The following is a 21,431-nucleotide window of genomic DNA, read 5'->3' on the forward strand; positions in this document are numbered from 1 at the left end:
TTCCTTAAAATGAAGACAAAGAAAATTAAATTGCCAAAATTTTAATCCTGGAATTAAAAGACTGATAGAGGATATATAAAATTGCTATATAACTTAAAACACTTCAGTTTCCATTTCCAGATGAAAAGGGAACACAGGTAGTCCTTGACTTATAACCATTTGTTTAGTGACCGTTCAAAGCTTTTCTCAAAGCACTGAGAGAAAAAAGTGACTTATGTCTGGTCCTTGAACCTATGACTGTCACAGCATCTCTGGTCACATGATCAAAATTTGGATGCTTGACAACTGGCATCTATTTATGATGGATGCAACTTCCTGGGGTCATGTGATCGCCAAACTTCCAATAAGCAATGTTAATGTGGGAAGCCAGATTTGCTTAATGACTATGTGTCACTTAACAGTTGCATTGATTTACTTAACCACTGCAGTAATTTGCTTAACCATAGCAAAAAAAATTCGTAAATTCAGGTGCGACTCACTTAATGACTGCCTTGCTTAATAACAGAAATTATAGTCCCAATTGTGATTGTTAAGTCTAGACTACCTATAGTAGAAATGAAAATTTCTACCACAAAGGCATGCTTCTTATATTCAGTGTGCATTCAACAGTATACAACTCAATATTTGGCTGTATTTCTCCCCATTCCATTCCCACAAATCTGTAAATAACATCAGTTTTAAAACCTGTTTGTTTTTAGGTAATGCTTTGTATAGCTTCCTCCTAAAATTTTGCTCTGCTCTTGTACAATGTTTCTTTCAACTTTTGCTAATTTTTAAGGAAATATTTAATCAGAATATGCAAAATCCCTGTTTAGAAATGAGTTTATAAATTGAAGAACCCAGAATACAACAAATTGCAATTGGCCTTGTTATGAATCTGAGCAAAAGTATTGACACTAAGTGAATATGGGCTTAGTGGGAGGTCCATAAATGCTTGAGTTTTCTAACATACAATATGTGCTCCCAGCAAAAGATCTAAGACAGGCAGAGAGAGAAAAAAGCAGCATTCCAATGCAGCATTCCAACCAGCAATAGCACTTAAACTTATATACTGTTCCATAATGTTTTCCCAGACCTCCCTAAGCGGTTTACAGTCAGCATATTGTTCCAAACAATCTGGGCCCTCATTTTACCCACCTCAGAAAGATGGAAGGCTGAATCAACTTTGAGCAGGTCAGGATCGAACTCCCGTTTATGGGCAGTATTAGTTGAAATACTGCATTCCAACCACTGTGCCACCACTCCAAATGCCTTTATCAGAAAAATCTGGGAAAGTAGCATTTAGTAATACCATTCAATGGAGTTGTGAATTAAGCACATGGCTGTAACTCTTGAAAGCAACTGCTTCTTTTTCTGGGATGATGAGGCAGGTGCAAAACAGTCACATGATTTCTAGGAAGAATGGCTGCTTTAAACAATTACGAACAATTGCGATGTTTACCTTCCTCCAACCACCCAATTATCTTTTCCAAATTATCTCTGCACCCTCCCAAGATCTACTTTAGTGCCTTTAGAAAGAGACAAAATTATTTTATCTAACTAATCTACTTAACGCCTCCAGCTGCCAAAGTTCTTTTAGTTCTGATGGTTTTCCAATTCTTTACTGTTTCTTTTAAATCTTCTTAGATATGCTCATGCTTTCTTGTCATTGCTATTTAGTTGTTTAAATTTAGAGGTCCAGTACAAAATTGCACCATGGGCTTCTTTTTACACATGCACAATAGCATCCTGTGCATTACATTTTATGAGTCATGAAAGAACCATTTCTATTTTAATTTGGAATGACATTTTTTACATTTCTGAAATTATACCACAGCCCACACTAAAGCATTTCTAACAATCCGTAAGGCACCCAACCTCACTTGGCTCTCAAGTGGTGAATCTTATCTCCAAGAGTACTTCAGGCAAAGATCCTGGACCAACAACTCTCTCATTAAAACTCATAAGTGCTTGCTCTGCTTTGGAACAGGAGCAAAGATGTATGAAAACAGGTTTTTGTTTAGCATCTTCATATGTGAATTTCATATTAGTCTCAAAAGACTTCAGTCTGGGTCAGGCTCCTTGAAACCCTTCCCCTTGAAAACATTTCCTTCCTTCTGGATATTCTGAAGAAAACAAGCAGCTTTTTAAAAGCTTTAGTCAATTTAAGGCAAATAAATACTGTACTTTTATTTTATAGGAAAGAATGAAAATAAAACACCCTTCTGAATAAAATATAAGAATAGGTCATAACAATGAACTAATAATATAATTAATCAGATGAAGTATTATCAGAGAAAAAAGATGGCAGACATGGCTCCAAATAGCAAAAAGACTTGCTTTAAAACACATTCAAATATCAGAAAGATTTTTTTCTTTCTATTTTGTCCTAAAATTTGACACACACCCCCTCCCTGGGTAAGGCAGGCAAGGAAAAAACTAGTGAATGCCATGATTCAGTAGAGTGTTAAAATCTAAGCTTCCAGAGTTGAAGTTCATCATTCATCACGATGCTCATCTACCTTCTCAACATGCCTTTTGGGTCTTCAATATGGTAACCAAAAGGCAAGTCATGGAAGAAGACAGAAGATTATGGAACAGAGGAGCCAAGTTGGCTGAATTATGGCATCAAAACAGCAGTGACATCAATTGTGTCCTCTGCTTAGGAATCCCATGATCCCAACACTATTAGAGAAAGCCAGGAAATTCTTTCTCCGCTGACCTAGCCTATAATTAGTAAGCATCCCCTTCCACATTGATGCCTACAGTTTGGTGTCAGGATATTTTCAGCCCTCCAAAAAATGTGTGTTTAACAGACTTTGCTAAAACTTAAAACAATTCCCCCAAAAGTGCCATTTTAATGATGAATTAGAGGGTTGGGGAGGAGGGATTAATTTATACCTATAGGACAATCTGAGGAAGTCTAGGGCAGCCAAAGTAATAACCCAGAGAAAATAAGCTTTGCTGACCACAATTTCATTTGCAATTTTTGGCAGAGGTTATATATCAGAGTGGCAGTCGTCCACCTCATTTCCTTTTCTAAAACAAGCAGGACAGGGGCCATTTGGCAGGTGGGTTGCTCAAAGCTCTCAAACTCATGGGGCCAGCTCTGATATATTGTGCCTAATTGCCCCATGGTAGGTCTGTTTTTCCAACCACCAGAAATAAGAGAGCCGAAGTAGACACAAGCAAACTCCTCCAATATAAATGGGAAGCGCTGGGCTTGATTAAGCCACCCTGAATTGTCATCCCAAAATCTGAGGAAGAAGTGAAGTCCAAGAATGAAGAGAAATGCCCACACAAGTGTATTTGAATATAGCTGAGGAGACAGAAAAGGTAACTATGAGGATGTTTAAATTTCTTTTTCTACATTCTGTTGGAAGGAAAAGTGTTGAGTCTTTAGAAGGTGGACTAGCCGAAGAGTGTTAGAATAAATAGACACAGTGAGCTGCTGGGTCAGCTCCATTCATAGATGGCCTTAACACTATACCCATTCAGGAGAAGCAGTGATATGCAAAGTGCAGAAAGGGAGTAAGAAACAGCAAGCCAAATAAAATTTTAAAAAATGTTATAAGAAGAGAAAATAAAACAACAAATTGTTAGAACTAATTTATATGAATACCATACGTGGTATTTTTTCATACCTTTCTATTCTTGCTTCCACCACAATTTGCTGCTTCATACATTACCTTTTGTTCTTAAATCATCACAAGTTATTCTTTCTCAGGATCCCATAAACTCTACACAATTACTTTTGGGTTTTTCCTTCTTCTCAACCCATTCATAAGTTGTGAATCTACATCCATTCTCTCTATTCAAGCAACCTGTCTCTTCATACTGTTCCTCTTCTACATTGTCCCCCACTTTTGTATTTAATCCACGCATTTTTTATCTTATCTCTTCTTCTATTATACGTGCTTATTAAGCACTCCATACCCCTGCATTCATTTTCACTACTTTTAACAAATATTCACTCCTGGCAAAAGGACACATACTACCCCAGGTGTCTTTGTACCTGTATTTATGTATCTTATTTTTTTCCATTTGTTTTTCAATCTTTATTAGTCATTGTATCAAGATACACAATAATAATATTGAGGTCTGAAAATCAAAGTGGAAAGATTATGGCATAAACTGGCTATGATGGTCCTTGATGGTTATTGGTACACTGTGTGCCATATCATGAAATCTTGGATGGCACTCTCCACTTCTCAATTACAAAAGGCCACACTGCTTGGATTCACACATATGCTATGCTGATATCTTGTGACATGCTAGGTTCGTGATGGCGAATCTATGACAGCACATGAGCCGTTAGCTCCAGCAGGCATGTGTGCACCGGCCAGCCAATTTTTGGCCTTCACCCTTCCCATGTTTCAGAAAAGCCCCCGGAGCCTGGGGAGGGTGAAAAACCGGCCCAATGAGCCTCCTGGAAGTTCATTTCCAAACTTTTGGTTGGCCCGTTGGGCCCATTTTTCATCCTGCCCAGGCTCCGGGGGCTTTCCTGGAGCCTGGGGAGGGCAAAAATGGCCTCCCTCAGGGCCCCAGAGGAAATACAGTTGGGAATATTGTTGGGAATAACTCAATGCATGTGAACGCCAACATCAGCTAAAGAATTAACAGCTATGATTTCACACTGTTGTGTACATAATAATAAATGCTGTGAGCATTGGCAAAATCACCATCAGTCATTTGCAAAAGACAGCCTTACTTGGGACAATTTGCATCCTGTGATGACACTTTAACACAACAAATAATATCATCTGCTTATCCCAGATCTTTGGGAAAAACTGGACAGGTGGTTCAAAAGGCCACATCTGGTCCAAACTCTAGCTGTCTGTGTGATGAACCATAATGTGCTGCCCAAATTCCCACAATTCAGGTGCTATTATATGCTATATTGTATTAATTATATTATATATAATTATATTAACTATATAACTTATTAAGATTGAGCAGAGTGGTGTTTCTCTTTCCTAGGAGGCAAAGAAAAAATATCTGCTGCGAACTGTGGCGTCAGGAAGGACAACTGTCTAGTAAATGCTTAATGCCATCCAATCACCCCGACTCTACCCCGAATTAAGTGATTACAGGGTTGTTAAAACAAGTATTATTACATGTTAAGGTGCTGGCCTACAAATCAGGAGGCGTAAAACCCAGCTGAATGACCTTGGGTCCATCACTTTCTCTCAGCCCAAACTACCTCAGAGGGAGAAAACAGGAGGAGGAAGGAGTAATAAGTATTTTCTCCACCTTGAATTACTTATAAAGTAATAAAGGTGGGATAAGCAATAACATGTTGCCCACAGATTGTAATTTGGAGTTACATAATACATATTGACAGATACTCAGGATGTTGGCTCAATCCATCTGTTAAGAAAAATAGAGGAATTATATATCTATACTTTTACTGGAAATTCTAGGATTTACCATATGAGAAACAAATATGATATACTATTGCAGTACAATCTGCTGCTACCATTTCCTCTGCAGAAGCAGATGACAGCCAACAATTTATAGTTACTTTGGCTCACATACAGCATCAAAACATTCCCCATAATAAGCTATCATACATTTCCTTTAAAAAAACCAAACACTTCACTTAAACATATAAAAATGCTGTAAGTCTACATGCTAATTGATAGGGAACTGGGCTCTTGTATATAGTTTAATAGGCAATTTAAGTGGAAGAGTTCTTACTGAAAACAGAGGGTTTCTTATAAGTATAGTGTCAGAAATTTGGCCAAATTCTCAATTCGTTAAGCGAATTCAGCTTTCCTAATAACATTTTTTGCTGGTTTTTTTTTTTTTTTTTTTGGCAGAAAGTTGCAAATCACAATCATGTGGCCACAGGATGCTGCAACTGAATGTACCGTAAATGCTAGCCTATTGCTAACACCTGAACTATGATCATGTGACTATGAGTGGATGGGACAATATGATGACCATTAAATGTGAATTTAGGTCATGACTTTTTCAGAGGAAGGTGTTGTAATTTTGAATTGTCATTAAACAAAAGGTTGTAAATCAAGAACTACCTGTATTAATAGCCCAGTGGTCCCCAACCTTTTTTGCTTGGCGGCCTGGCAGGGTGAGGGGGGATGGTTCCATGTGAGCAGTAGGTACCTGCCTGTCCCTTGCGGAAGTGGAGCTATGCACACATACGCACACAGCTTACGTGGCCCACCTCGAAATGGGCTGTGGCCCACTAGTGGGCTGTGGCCAGGGGTAGTAGTAGACTACTGACTACTGCTGATAAACAATGCCAGGGTCCTGATGCTCTGGTGCTCTTTTGTTGCATGCCGTAGCACTTAATGAAATGGCCAAGGAAGAGCTTCTTCTTAAACATGGGAGATGTTCAGACTCTTTTGCTAACCATGTTTGCTAGATAAAACTGAACATTGTGGCTGTGGTGAATGGCAAGGTGATATGACAGTAATGCCAAGGATGGATAATTCTGCTCACAATAGCCAGGTTGCATCCAAAATGGTTAAGGAACTAAGACAGGCACTACATATATTGCAGCTTAACACCACATGAGGGATACTAGATAGGAGTATATGATATATGGATAATATATGGCATTAGTTGCTTTTACCTCTCTCAGTTAATTTGGTTCCAAACAAATAAATGGAAAAGTGAGAGGAACAAAATGTCTTATACAACCAAAGTAAAGCCCCACCTTTCTCCACCCATCTGTCTGTGGCTCTCTTGTGACAGAATGGCAGCACATTTCTAAGAATGACCAACTCCCTTCCTAAGCAACGCTACATGACTTCCAAGACATTTTTTTAGTGGCAGCTGCCTGAGTTCATAAAAGCACCACTGTTGCTTTTCTCCATTGATGCTACAAGAACAGGTTTTCTTACCTCTAACTGTGATTCTTCTTCTACAGCAAAGACTTTTGGAAGGAAGCCTGGCCCTCTGCACATGCATCAAGATGGGGTTCCAACATTCCCCCCAGCTCCCCAAGACTGATGAGTAAGCATCTAAAGAAAGGAACATAGGGGAGGACTGTGAATGCACAGATGACCACTTGAAGAACAATAGTTCTTCATTATAGTTTCTGGGCATCACACACAGGGGAGAGTCATCAGCTTAACTCCAGGAACTAGGCAACTGCTTCTCTAGTTGAGAAGAACGACAAGACAACCCTTCCAAATCCCACCACTCAAACAAAACAGCTGCTTATCAAAGGACCTATAAGTAGTCCTTGCCATGTGGCCACAATTCGAATCAGAATTTGTTATAATCCTGTGATTGCAAGTCGAGTCTTCATACGAAATAATAGGAAGAGGTTGTCTAATCTGATCTCATTTGCTTCTTTGTGAAAACTTGACAAAAAAATAAAATCAAATTAAAAATTAAAGCCCTCTATGGCACAGATCCAGGCTATTTGATGAACTCGGTTGTCCTGCTAAGACCGAGATGAGGAAGTAGGGCCCTTTTATGACTTGTGGACTTCAACTCCCAGAATTCCTGAGCCAGAACCTTAACATGTAATAAGGCTCTCTTTTTACAACTCTGTAATCTCTTAATTTGAGGTAGAGCCGGGGCGACTGGATGGAGCTGAGCATTTACTGGCTGGATGCCCTTCCTGACACCGTGCCGAGAGTTCGCAGACTTTTTTCTTTGTACCCTAGGAGAGAGAAACATCTGCTAAAACCTAGGATTGCGCTCTTGACCTTCTGAGTGGAAGGTGAGCGTCTTCACCACTAGGCCACCATTCTGCTCGACCTTAATATATAATAATATATATAATTAATATAACACAGCATATAATAGTAATTTATACAGCACCTGAACTGTTGGAAGTCAGGCAGCACATTATGATTCACCACACACTGATGGCTCAGCAACTCTGGGAGTTGAAGTCCACAAGTCATAAAAGGGCCATAGTTCCTCATCCCTGTGCTAAGACAAGCTTGCCCTATTTGTGCTGACAGAGGATGCCTGCTGTGGATCCCATTGGTCAAGGAACTCCCGCAGAGGAATTCAGAAGAAGAGCCTTCTCTGCTGTAGCCCTCTGGAACATCCTGCCCCCTGGGGTGAGGTTTGCCCCCATCCTTTATCCTTCTATAAGGGCCTCAAGATTGGCTCTGATGGTTGGCCTAGGGACCCAATAGGGAAGTACCACATGGGAGATGTCTACTGGGCTAATTAACTGACCCACCTTCCTCCTGTGCCTTCTGCTCCCCTTTCCTGCCTTTCTTTTTACTTATTATTGTGTTTTTACTGCTTTATTGTTTCATTGCTTTGCTATTGTCATGTTTCAATTTTGTTTCATCATTTTTTCTGTTCTACTGTTGTAAGTCATCCAGAGTAGCCCCACAGTGAGATGGGTGGCAAATAAATATAAGAAACAAACAAACCAATAAATAAAAACATATGGGAGGAGTGAGGTCCCAGGACTTATTTCTTATTGCAAGAAAGAGGCCCTTTGACATAGAAGACATATCAAAAAGCTGCACACCATGTTGTCTCTCTCTGCCAAATATTGTCACTGGCTTGGAATCTCTTTATGGTTGGATCACTTTCCATAATGCAATACTATCTGTTGTCTATACTATCCTGTACAAGTGCCTTAGGCTATCTCATTATTCATCTTTTAATAGTGCAATAGTAAAAAACTACCCACACAATCAAGACTATGTTCAATGTGATGTTGTAAACACTGTTCCCTCTAAGGTGCGCGGGTGCGTGGCCGCGCACGTGACAACAAAACACCGTGCAGCAGTTTCCAACTGCTGCCCAGTGTTTTTTGTGAGATGCCTTCCACGATAATAGGAGGGGAGAGCCAGCCTGGAGACAGCAATCACAAGGCAGGAAGTAGCAGAGAGGAGGGGCGTGGGGGTTGGGAGAAGGCATGGGACCGGCTCCCAGCAGCAGCTGCTCGGATTTGTCATTTGAGAGAGAGAGAGGAAGGGAGGGAGGAGGAGGGGAGTGAGTGAGTGAGTGAGAGCCCGAGTGTGTGTATCCCTCCTTCCTTCAGCCCAACACTCTCACTGGCATCCCGGCCAGACAAGAAGGACTGCAGAGGGTCTCCTCGAGTCTAGGGCAGCGAGTCATTCAATGGGAAACATGCCTCTTGGAAGGAATGACCCGGATTGGCTTCCGCTTTCGATCTGCCGCCCAAAGACTGAACGGAGAAGCAAAGAGGCAGGAGAGACAAAGCAGGAGAGATGAAGCGAGAGCCAATCTGGGTCATTCCTTCCAAGAGGCAACTTTCCCATCGAATGACTCACTGCCCTAGACTCGAGGAGACCCTTTGCAGTCCCTCTCATCCGTCCGGGATGCCAGCAAGAGTGTTGGGCTGAAGGAAGGAGGGATTCTCTCTCTCTCTCTTTCTCTCCCTCCCTCTCTTTAAGAGAGAGAGAGAGAGAGAGAGAGAGAGGGGGGGGTGTTAGTGGGCAGACTTAGCACTTTGTTAAGTTTGTTTCTCTTGTGTGTTGTGTATATATACATGTCTCAATGGGTGCAATTGTGCAAGCATTTTTTTCCTCTTTAAAAGAATTTTTGGATTTCTCCTCACCAAACCTTTAAGACTGAAAGAGTTAGAATTGAAATATAAAGAGATTGTCAATCACCATACTGTTAGATTGATAGGCAATTATGGACTATACCCTCCGTAGAAAGAATATGCTACTGTTGGTTGAGAAAAAGATCAAACTTCATTCCATGGAAACCCAACAAAGTTCATAGGGAGCGTTTCTTTCTATGATGGGCTTCTTGGGTCAATGTGAATATCAGTTATCAAAAATGTAGGTAGAAAATTAAGCAGGCAATAGGCAATTACAAAAAGGGAAGCCAACTTTCTGAATCTGTTTCTTTGCACTTAGTGACTTATAAATAGACTATGTTCTGAAAACCTGACCTAAATTACTATATATTTTAAATAGCTGTAAAGCTATGCTGAAAAAGTTGTTCTCATGGTATTGTGATAAATTCAATAAAAAGAAGGGAATTCTTAATGAACTTAAGGAGAAATGAGAGTATTGGATAGTAAATGGACAAATAAAATTACCAATCAAAGAGAATATTTGCACCTCAGGGTTGAAATGAGATGTTCTCTCTTCCTCTTTCCTCTTCCTCTCTTCTCTCTCTGTCTCTCTCATCCTCTTTCTCTTTGTCTCTCTTCTCTTTGTCTCTCCCTCTTTTCCTTTCTTCTGTCACTTTCTCCTTCTCCCTTCTCTCTCCTCTTTGTCTCTTTCTGTCTCTTTCACCCTCTTTTTCTTTGTCTCTCTTTCTCTCTCCTTCTTTCCCACTCTTCTGTCTCTTTCTGTCTCTCTTCCCTCTTTTTTTCTTCCTCTCTCCCACTCTTTTATCACTTTCTCTCTACTGCCCAACCTGTCCCCATACTTATCTTCAATTAATCATGTTTGCAATAATTTACCTTCTTTCCTAAATAGGCGCAGTTCCCTTACTGGATCCCTTGCTCACTCAAACACACACACACACACACACACGCACACACACTCACTCACGCACAAAACCATTTTTCTCCATTCCAATTCGGATCCTATAAATCAATTGCTCTGTGAAACATGTGTGAAAAAAATTCAGGTGCTCAGGCATGAAAATGTGCTGCTCAAATACTATACTTTTCCGCACACACTGGAAAAAAATTAGAGGGAACATTGGTTGTAAAGTAATCCTTGTTTAAAAATACTGGGAGAACTATGATTTGGAGAATCTGGGTTCAGAATGGAAATAGTAAATCTTTAAAACCTTTGAAATATTACAAAAAAGAACTAAACTAATACAATCAAATGAATGGATCGATCGATATATCTCTCACACAAGCTAAATCATTTGCTAATTTCAGATTTTGCAAAATGCATTAATGAGCGGCTTCTAAAACTGTGGAAGCTCTGGCTACATTGTAGAAGGTTTTTAAAGAGACCAAACTACATTTACTACTATTAATAGTAATTCTCAATTTAAAAAAAGAATCAAAATAAAATAGGGAAGAAAATGGTAAGTGAGCACCTGTCTACCCTAGACAAGTTCAAATCACCAGGACCGTATGGATTACACCCCAGGGTTCTGAAGGAACTGGCAGACGAGATCTCAGAACCACTGAACTATATCTTTCAGAGATCATGGAGTACCGGGGAACTACCAGAGGACTGGAAAAGAGCTGATGTGGATCCCATCTTCAAAAAAGGGGGAAAAAACAGATCCAGGAAACTACAGACCTATCATCCTGACCTCAATACCAGGAAAGATTCTAGAAAAGATAATCAAGCAATGAATTAGCGAACACCTAGAAGCAAACAAAGTAATAGCCAAAAGCCAACATGGTTTTGTCAAAAACAGATCACGCCAGACTAATCTTATTGCATTCTTTGACAAAGTGACAAAATTAGTGGACCAGAGGAATGCCGTTGATATAGTTTACTTGGACTTCACTAAGGCATTTGATAAGGTAGACCATACCTACTACTAGATAAAGTAGAAGAATGTGGGTTAGACAGCATCACCACCAGATGGATTCCTAACTGGCTGACCAACTGCATTCAACCTGTAGTCCTCAATGGAACTGCATCTTCATGGAGAGAAGTATGCAGTGGAGTACCCAAAGGCTCTGTTTTGGACCCAGTACTCATCAACATCTTCCTCAATGATTTGGAGGAGGGAACAAATGGGGAACTCATCAAATTTGCAGATGACACCAAGCTGGCAGGAATAGCCAACACTCCAGAAGATAGGCTTAAGATTCAGAAGGATCTTGACAAACTTGAACATTGGGCACTATCTAATAAAATGAAATTCAATGATGAAAAGAGAAGGTTCTACATTTAGGCAACAAAAACGAAATGCACAGGTACAGTATAGGTGGTACCTTGCTCAATAGTAGTAACTGTGAAAGGGATCTTGGAGTCCTAGTGGACAACCATTTAAATATGAGCCAGCAGTGTGCAGCAGCTGCCAAAAAAGCCAACACAGTTCTAGGCTGCATAAACAGAGGGATAGAATCAAGATCACGTGAAGTGTTAATACCACTTTATAATGCCTTGGAAAGGCCACACTTGGAATACTGCATTCGGTTTTGGTCACCATGATGTAGAAAAGATGTGGAGACTCTAGAAAGAGTGCAGAGAAGAGCAACAAAGATGATTAGGGGACTGGAGACTAAAACATATGAAGAAAGGTTGCACGAACTGGGTATGTCTAGTTTAATAGAAAGAAGGACTAGAGGAGACATGATAGCAGTGTTCCAATATCTCAGGGGTTGCCACAAAGAAGAGGGAGTCAAACTATTTTCCAAGGCACCTGAGGGTAGAACAAGAAGCAATGGGTGGAAACTAATCAAGGAGAGAAGCAACTTAGACCTGAGGAGAAATTTCCTGACAGTTAGAACAATTAATTAGTGGAACAGCTTGCCTCCAGAAGTTGTGAATGCCCCAACAGTGGAAGTCTTTAAGAAGTTATTGGATAGCCATTTGTCTGAAACGGTATAGGGTTTCCTGCTTAGACAGGGGGTTGGACTAGAAGACCTCCAAGCTCCCTTCCAACTCTGCTATTGTATTGTATTAAATATTTAATAGAGTGCTGGAATAGCCTATTGCAAAATCAGTGACAGCAGGCTTTAAGAACTATTGTGTATGCTTCCTGTAATTTAAAAACTCATTTAATCTAACAAAAAGTCCTTTTTGAAGACTTATTGCATTCATCAGAAGGATGCCCCCCAAAACTTGGCTGTTACCTTTTTCACACTACCGAGGTAACAAATTTGAAAAAAACTTCCAGTACATGATATGATTGTTTTAATGGACTAGTAACTAGAAATAGAGATGACTATATGTCATGTATATAAGAGTTCCTTTAACATTTAAAGAAAAAAAAATCCACACAAAAAGAAAAATCTGCATCACGTTCTACTTCAAGCAACTATTTTTTCATTCTATTCTTGTCCTTCATTCCATTCTTTTCCTAATCTTGAACCCATTTTGGGTTTTGGGTTGTGCTGAACATGACTATTGCATGAACTGGAGTGAAGGAAATGTAAGTCCACCTACCACTGAAGGCAACTATTCTACAAATCATCCTTTTATCAGGAAGAATTGTATCTGTTGAACTAATAATTGAATGGTTAACTCCAAGACAATTTTGGTTCATCCACCCTGCCTTGTATGAAAGATTATTACAATGGTATCATCTTTTCCATATAATCCCCTTATGTGTTCCCACTGCTTATCTTTTTTCCTATCCCAGAAAAAAAAACACCTCTCATTAATTCATTTTGATTGGCAGGGCTAAAAGCTCCCCATCTGAAACATCTATTAAAACTATAGGATATACATTAAGCGTGGTGTACCTGTGAGTCAGCGTACTTCTATAAGCATTCAAAGACAATTGAGCGTGAATGTATTATTTTGATTGGTAAAACGGGTGGATGTAAGTTGTGGGAAGGGATTTTCAAAAATTGGGTAAAGGAAAAACTCAGCCTTCAAATGTTTCCATGCATAAGCAAAGGGAACGCACAGCTTGCTTGCCTTGAACACCGCCTTTGTTTTCTCCCCACACAAATCTCCCAGTTTGAAAATCTTCACTTGAAAGCAACACGCTAAACAGCAGTGAGAAATGTGGTGGCAGCCGTGTGGGAAGTAGAGAGGTAAGGAAGCAGAGTTCAAGTGCACTAAAGATTTGCTCACTTTATGCCGCACAGGCAGAGAAAATGGGAGGGAGAAGCAAGCCCAAAGAAGAGACAAACAAACTCAAATGGAAAACCAGCAGAAGGGTAGGATATGCAGGAAAATCATATAGTGTACATAATTTTTTTAAAGCTGCAAACAACCCAGTCACTCTAATTAGATAGACAGACAGACAGACAGACAGACAGACAGACGCTGTAAGATCTGAGCTGCAAAAATCCAGATAACCACTAGAGAGTAGCAAGAGTTAGTTTGCTGTTTCTTTTTCTTTCCTGAAGAAAAATCATACAGTACCCATAATTCTTTTAGCTGTAAACAGTCCAGTCACTATAAAATAGATAGATAGATAGATAGACAGACAGACAGACAGACAGACAGACAGACAGACAAATTGCAAGATCTGAGCTGCAAAAATCCAGATAACCTCTAGTGAGTAACAAGAGTTAGTTTTCTGTTTCTTTTTCTCTGCCATGTAAGTTTTCTAGATGTCCACAGTCCAGATCCAATAGCCCTAGCACATGCACTTTCTAAACACCTGTTTTGTCAATGGCATGGATGCGTATGTTAAAACTATATACAAGGATATAAAGACCACCTACCTACATTCTTTTCTTCCACATAACCCCACTTCAACAGCAAAAGAAACTTCTTGAAGGGGAGAAACTAAAACCCTCTATGTGTCTCATCTGCTTTCTCTTGTTTGATTGCATTTTTGGCTTCTTCAAAGAAGTAAGACACAAGTCAGCTCTGACTCTCAAGGATGATGGGAAGGGTAGCTGTCTTTTGCAGAAGGCTGAGGTGTCAAAGGAGCAATGGGTGCCACTGGAACTTCATGAGCAGGGTGGGAGTGTCCGGAAGAGGGATTTATTGTGTTTATTAGAATCACACATTGCCTTATCTTTGGAGAGCTCATATTACTTTACACATGCTTGCTGAGCATTTTTTTTTTAATCCAGGCTGCTAACATAACCAGAATTAGTATAGCTATATAGTATGGATTATACTCTATTAGCATCAATGACCTACTACTCTTCACTCTATTTGCTTGTCTTACAAAAAATACCAGTGCACAACTAACAGAAATCACAATTTCTAAAGTACAGGTAGTCTTCGACTTACGTTCATAACTAAGCCCCACATTTCTGTGGCTAAGTAAGACAGTTGTTAAGTGAGTTTTGCCCCATTCTACGACCTTTCTTGCCCTAACCCTTTGCAGTTATTAAGTTAGTAACATGGTTGTTAAATGAATCTGGCTTTCCCACTGACTTTGCTTGTCAGAAGGTCTCAACAAGTGATCACATGACCCCGGGACACTGCAACTGTCATAAGTATGAAATAATTGCCAAGCACCCAAATTTTGATCACGTGACCGGAGGGATGCTGCAATGTTCATCAGTCTGTAAAAAAATGGTCATAAGTCACTTTTTTCAGTGCCGTTGTAACTTTGAATGGTCGCTAAATGAACTGTTTTATGTCAAGGACTACCTGTAACTGCTTATTTCAGTTATGCCTTTCACTCAGGGCTCTGTTCTAATATTCAATTATCGTGCATCTGGATCTATTTTGAGCAAAAGCCAAGTGAGCAACAAGAGGATGTTTTCTGTGTGTTTTTAGTTCTAAATACTGAATGTGTTTGTAGTCAAACATAATGGGCAAAACAGACCACATTTTTATAAAGGAAAAAAATTCCTTGATTTGAATCCTCAGCAATGGGGAGACAGGTTGCTGAACCAAGATGTAAAATAGGGGTGTCAAACTCAAGGCCAGTGGGCCATGGGGTCCTTAGATCTGGCCCATGGGGCCGTCCTGGAAACACACAGCCCTCCCGACCTCCGTTTTTGCAGGCAGAGTGTTGCAGGAGGCCATCCCAGCTGAAAACGGAGCTTGGGAGCCCTTTTTCACTGGCAAAGCGCTTGAGCCAGCATAGACGCTCCTGACACTAAGTTGGTCACGCCCACCCCGGCCCCTGAGGTCAAACACAACCCTGATGTGGCCCTCATGAAATCGAGTTTGACATCCCTGCTCTAGAAGGTGCAGAGTGCCAAGACACCATTGACAGACGCAACAGACTTTTTGTTAAAAAAAGAAGAAAAAATGGATTTTCCCTTCTAATGGTCTGGAGGAAATCTCTTCGCCTTGTGTTAGATATGACATTTTTCTCAAAGGACCTTTGGGCTAGTTTGTTAATAAAGAGGCTCTCTATCTGAATGTATGGGCTGATCGTTATGAAATCCAAACAGAGTTAAGCACAAGGGATTGGTGATATTGTATAATCCCTTTTACTAATAGGCAACACAAATTCCAGGGAGAGGAGGTTTCAAGTGTTAGCTTAGTCTTACTTTGCTTCTACTCTCAAACCAAATGAGAGGAATCACAATTACCCCTAATCCCTACCAATCCAGCAAAAACTGCAGGCATCCCCGAGCATGGCCCTAAACTTTGTGAAACGGAGCACTCTGGTTTTTATTATGGGAGGCTGAAACAGTACAACTCTATATTGTAAAATATTTTTAAAGGTCACTTCTAGAACTACATGGATAATCCCAGTGGTGGGATTCAAATAATTTAACAACCGGTTCTCTGCTCTAATGGCCAGCTGGGTAGGCGGGGCTTGGTGGTCATGTGACTGGGTGGGCATGGCCAACTCAACGTCAGTCACGTCAATGGGGGCTTCGTCTTAGCTCTTAGAATGTAATAAGGGTTACCCGGAGAGGCAGTTTCTGTAAGCAAGGCAATAAAAATTAGTCTAGAAACAACACCAGAATGTTTCCTTCCTGCCTTCCTTACAGGATTAGCCTTGTAAAGTGGAAAAAAACAAAATAAAATTTCTTCCAACAACCAGTTCTCCAAACTGCTTAGAAAGTTAACAACTGGTTCTCCCAAATAGGTGCGAACTGGCTGAATCCCACCACTGGATAATCCTTAAGGTCACCAAGATTTGAAGGAAATGTGACTTGTTTTCCAGGAAGGGACCAGCCAGGCCTTTTACACTAAACTACATTGAGGAAAAGGAAATAAGAAAATGGGAAAGGAAGTTGCATGCAAAGGAAGCATGTTGTGAGCAATGTGATGTTCAAATACCAGTCTATCCTATTCATCCAAAAGGACAGAAGTTTACATGTTACAAAAGAAGCATCAGAGAAGGTGTGAAAAACAAAGCTTTGGAACAAACTTTCAGAAAGCTGAAGGGAAGACAATGATCTTTCAGAACTATATGACAGTTCTTCTTTTGTACCTGCCTTGAAATTGCATGGAAGCTTATCAAGGTTGGATTTTGCAGCCACTCTGGTCTTTAAAATACATTGAAATAATATGAGGGAGAGGGAGAGAGGGAAAGAGAGGGAATGAGAGAGAGAGAGAATATTGTAAAGGGCAAGAATTAGAGGTGGACTATAGCAGTGGTCCCCAACCTTTTTATCGCTGCGGACCAGTCAGCCTGTGATAATTTTACCGTGGCCCGCTGAGCGCGCGCAGGGGTGGGGGGTGGGTGTAAAAAAACTCCCAGCCTGGAGTACCCCTTTAAGTAATCCATATTTCAGTAAACTGATCTACCGTCAGGCTGTTGCTTGTAAACTGGACTAACTATTTCTAGTTAATTTCTAACTATTTGAATGGAAGATTATATGCTTATAGTTTCTATTCTTTTGTTAACACACAACCACATTTTTATTCTTCTACAGACACCATTTTTAATTACCAGGATAGTACACCAATGACAGCACCATGATCAGAAAATGTTAGATGTTGCATTATTTTCAATATGTATTTGTAAATATATGCCAAATAGATTGCAATCGCTTTCTGGACTTCCTTTAAATTTGCAGGTAAATGCTGCAATAGATATATAGCTCCCATCAGATTGATGATCACCCAAAAATGTTATTCATTGAATTCACTGTGAATCCTTTCTTAGTAAGTGCATTCAAGCCAGCCTACTACTAGCTGGTAGCCTCTCTGTCCATTCACCAAATTATCTGGGACAGGGGTGTCAGAGTGACATCGAAAATGTCAAGGTAATAGCCATGACTATGAAATTAAAAGCCTATTTATTCTTTTATTTGCCTCACATAAAAACCAAGATGGTTCCCATCTTGAATTTTTCTAAATACATCCTACATACAACCATGATGCAGGAGTTTTCATTCAGCAAGAAAAAGGAACCGGTGACTTGAGCCAAGTCAACATCTGGAAATCTTATCCCAGTCATATCCAACCTAGCTTATTTTTTGAGATCACCTCAAGGCGAGCTGGAGCGGGACGCGCTGTGCCACGAGTTGGAGAGCTTGGAGAGGCTGAGCGCGCAACTTGGAGAGCTGCGTCTCCGCCGCCTGGAGCCCGAGCTGGCCCGGCGGCGGCAGCAGCTGGAGGGGCTGTGGGCTGACTGCGCCGCTCTGGAGGCGCTGCTGGAGCAGCTCCTGGCCGAGCACGAAGGGCTGCAGGAAGCGCGCAAGCAGCGGCCAGCCGCGCTGCTGTCTGCCCCGCGCGTCCTCCGGGCCGGGCGCTCCGAGAAGCGGCAGCTGGCCTCCGACTACGCGCTGGTGGTGAGCTGGAGCTGCGCGCAGAGCCTGGAGTGATATGAGGCCGAGTTGCGGGCGATGCAGGAGCTGGAAGGGGGCCGCCTGGGCCAAGAGGACCTGCGCAAGCTGCGCGCGCAGAACCAGGAGAGCCGCCGGCGCCTCGAGGAGCTGTGGCGCCGCTGCCGGGAGCTTTGCGCGCTGGGCGAGCGGCTGGAAGAGGAGCGGCTGGCGCAGCAGGAGAGCCACGGCGCCCAGCTGCAGGGATCATGGCCCCCGGCCGCTGCGCGGCCCGGTGCCAGGTACTCCGCGGCCCGGCACCGGTCCGCGGCCCGGCACCGGTCCGCGGCCCGGCACCGGTCCGCGGACCGGGGGTTGGGGACCACTGGACTATAGCAATGTTACCTGTTATGTTATCTATGTCTCTTTGAAACTTACTTCTTCCTCTTTTAAATTGTATACTCTACATATTCAAATTTGAATGGCTTAGAGAAGACAAATGCTAAGCAACAACTCACATGTGTTAATTTCACTCAGAATTTAAACCAACAGGAAGTTTAAATGAATTTGGTGAGCCTCCAGCTTCATACCATTCTATTTGTGACAATTATTTTTTAGGTTGTTTTTTTTTTTTTAAAAAAGAAGGATCTTCTTTAAGAAACTGCAATATGCTGGATTATAATTTTAATTAGGAAGAAATCTTATTTGGAACTACAGTACTATAAACCTAACAGTCCCAAGGGAGTGGGCGGCATACAAATCTTATTAAAGTTGAAAGTAAAGTAAACGAAAGTGGCTAGAACAAGAATCTCATTGCAAAATTACACCAGCCAATTTAATCTGTTTTCTGAACCTTGATCGCATTTTAGAGAGATTAAGAATAATTTAGTAATACAATAATAAAGGAACACTGGAAAGGTATGATTAGTTATGGCAGTTTTGTAAGAAAGAATCTGAAATAGTAGCTCTTAGCTACCAGACACACATTTCCAAGTGTTCAGAAAGAAATACAGCCTTACAATAACACACCTTACACTACCTGTAGCATTTTCACATCCACACATTTTAAATTTCCACTGATTTCAGTGAAGAACTTCACACACTTTTAAACCTTCCCTTCAGAAAATCCTGTTAAAAGGTTAAAAACTTCACTAAATCATTTCTACATTCACACTGTGTGTTTGTTTTTCTATTATTTTTCATACACACCAATTGTTAGTTTACTTTTCCAAGAGAGATCATGGCATTAACAAAAGATAAACCCTTTTGGAAGGGCTTCTATTTCTTCACTTCTCTTACTTTTTACTTTGATCACTTCAAAATGAAATTCACTCTAACTTATCTACACATTTTACTTTTTCTCTTCCCTGTCCCCTCACTCCCTCTCACCCCCAAAAAAGCCCCAGGAGATAGTCAACATATCACCAAGATGCTGAATCAACATCTACAGCACAAAGGAAAAATGAGAGATAAACAGAAATCAAGTATCTCCTTTCTGCCAGGGGGAAATCAGAAATAATGGAAAATTTTCCCACTAATTTATTTTATATATTTACTTGTTCATGCAGTGCTCAACTTCCTTATTTCCCCAGATCCACAGCCAGCTTTTCCTCAAATGCATCACTCCTCCGAGGGAAGGAAACAGTAACTTGATTTTTACAATATCAAGATTAAAATGTGAGTTGTGGTAAGTTGTTCCCTAAATAAATAGCTCTACTCCTTATCACTATGATGACTCCTGAAGCTCCAATCACAGTCCTATTCCTCTGAATTATCATTTTAAGTTTTATTATCGGCAACTGGCATGCAAGATATCCAAAATTATCAGGATGAATTCATGTGATCCAGATATGAAACTTATTTCGTATTTCAGAAGGAAGGTACAAAAAAAGTAGCTTGTTTGTGCTGATATTTAAGAACATCAATAACATAAAAAGTGGAACTCAAATGAATGGTATCTTTTATCTCTTGCTCTAAAGCAGGGGTGTTAAACTCAAGGCCCAAGGGCTGAATCCGCCCCATGGGGTGCTTAAATTCGGTCCGAAATATTAAAGGACTGGCCAGTGGTGCCTCTTCCAACTAAAACGGCCCACACCTTGTTTTTACCCTCCATGTCTCTTGCAGCTTTCTGTGTCCAGTTTTCAGTTGGCCAGTGCTGCAGAAGGCCATGGAGGGCAAAAATGAGGCGTCGGGGCTGCACGCGGACTTCCTTTAACCTGTTTTGGCCGGCAGGGTACTGCAGGAGGCAGCCATCCCATCTCCACTCTCCTCAGCCACAGAGGAGAACTACAATGCTGATCCTGCCCTCGAAGAAATCCAGTTTGAACACCCCTGCTCTTAAGCATCCTCTAACCATTCATGAAAGACCAAGACAAGAAGCAGGCTTACCTGTCCCAAAGGTGCTTTTCAAAAGACAACTGGACTTTCTTGGGCTTTTTCCTTGAAAACTTTTCACTTCTCATCAGAAGAAGAAGATTCTTCAGTTCTGGCTGAAGAACTTGCATTCCCTACCATTCAGCCAGAACTGGAGAAGCTTCTTGGATGAGAAGTGAAAAGTTTTCAAAGAAAAAAAACCAAGAAAGTCCAGTTGCCTTTTGAAAAGCAGCTTTGGGACAACCATGACCCGGATGATTGAAAATCTCCAGACACCAAAGCCTGCCTGTTAACTCAGAAAACATCTCCTATTAAGAAGTATCATTAACTATGGTACATTTGCTCAAGTACCCCATTCTCTAACAAAATTTACATTGATTTTTTTCTCCAAAGAATACATGTGTTAACTAGTATCCTGTTCTTAAATTCCAAGGAGTTGTGATAATCATTTTCCTTTACAAGGGCATGCATTTTACAGGAAACACTATGCTATCTAAGAAACAAGTTTATTGTCTCTTAGCAAAACTGTGCAGCAATGATTAGCTACATAAATTTAAATTAATCATCTATTACTACAGGTCATATTTATTACTCCTCTTGAAGTATAAGTTATCGGGGCGTTTGCTTCCACCTGGATGTACCAAGCAAACCTTTAGGGATCTATGCAGTTAATCATTGAAAGAGATATTTCAGAAGGAATTTGGGTTGATTAAAGTAAGACTAATTTAAGCTATATTTCAGATCACACAGCCGTCTAAGGATGCTTGTGCTGTCGCTAAGCAAATAGTGCTTCCAACGGCTCTCTCTTTGGGGTCTGCTGACAGGTTCTTCCACTGACAGAAAAGAACCGAAAGCTTTTCAAGTAGAAAAACTAGACAGAAATTGTAATTAATAAATAAAGAGGAGA

General features: G+C 40.8%; 1 protein-coding gene across 14 annotated transcripts in view; it reads right to left on the reverse strand.

Moving 5' to 3' along the window:
- Positions 1-21,431, reverse strand: part of ZNF462 (zinc finger protein 462) — a 173,165-nt gene that overhangs the window by 36,810 nt on the left and 114,924 nt on the right. For 9 of the 14 annotated variants that reach the window (XM_087716208.1, XM_087716206.1, XM_087716204.1 and 6 more), the window contains one exon: positions 6,849-6,968. The exons of the other annotated variants lie outside the window; for them this stretch is intronic. In XM_087716208.1, the coding sequence (XP_087572334.1) occupies positions 6,849-6,968 (120 nt within the window). The remainder of the gene's footprint in view (positions 1-6,848; positions 6,969-21,431) is intronic. 14 annotated transcript variants of the gene reach the window in all.

The sequence above is a fragment of the Thamnophis sirtalis genome, unplaced genomic scaffold, assembly GCF_051295495.1.
Source record: "Thamnophis sirtalis isolate CommonGarterSnake01/CBP01778 unplaced genomic scaffold, rThaSir2_p1.2 scaffold_5, whole genome shotgun sequence".
Lineage (NCBI taxonomy): Eukaryota > Metazoa > Chordata > Lepidosauria > Squamata > Natricidae > Thamnophis > Thamnophis sirtalis.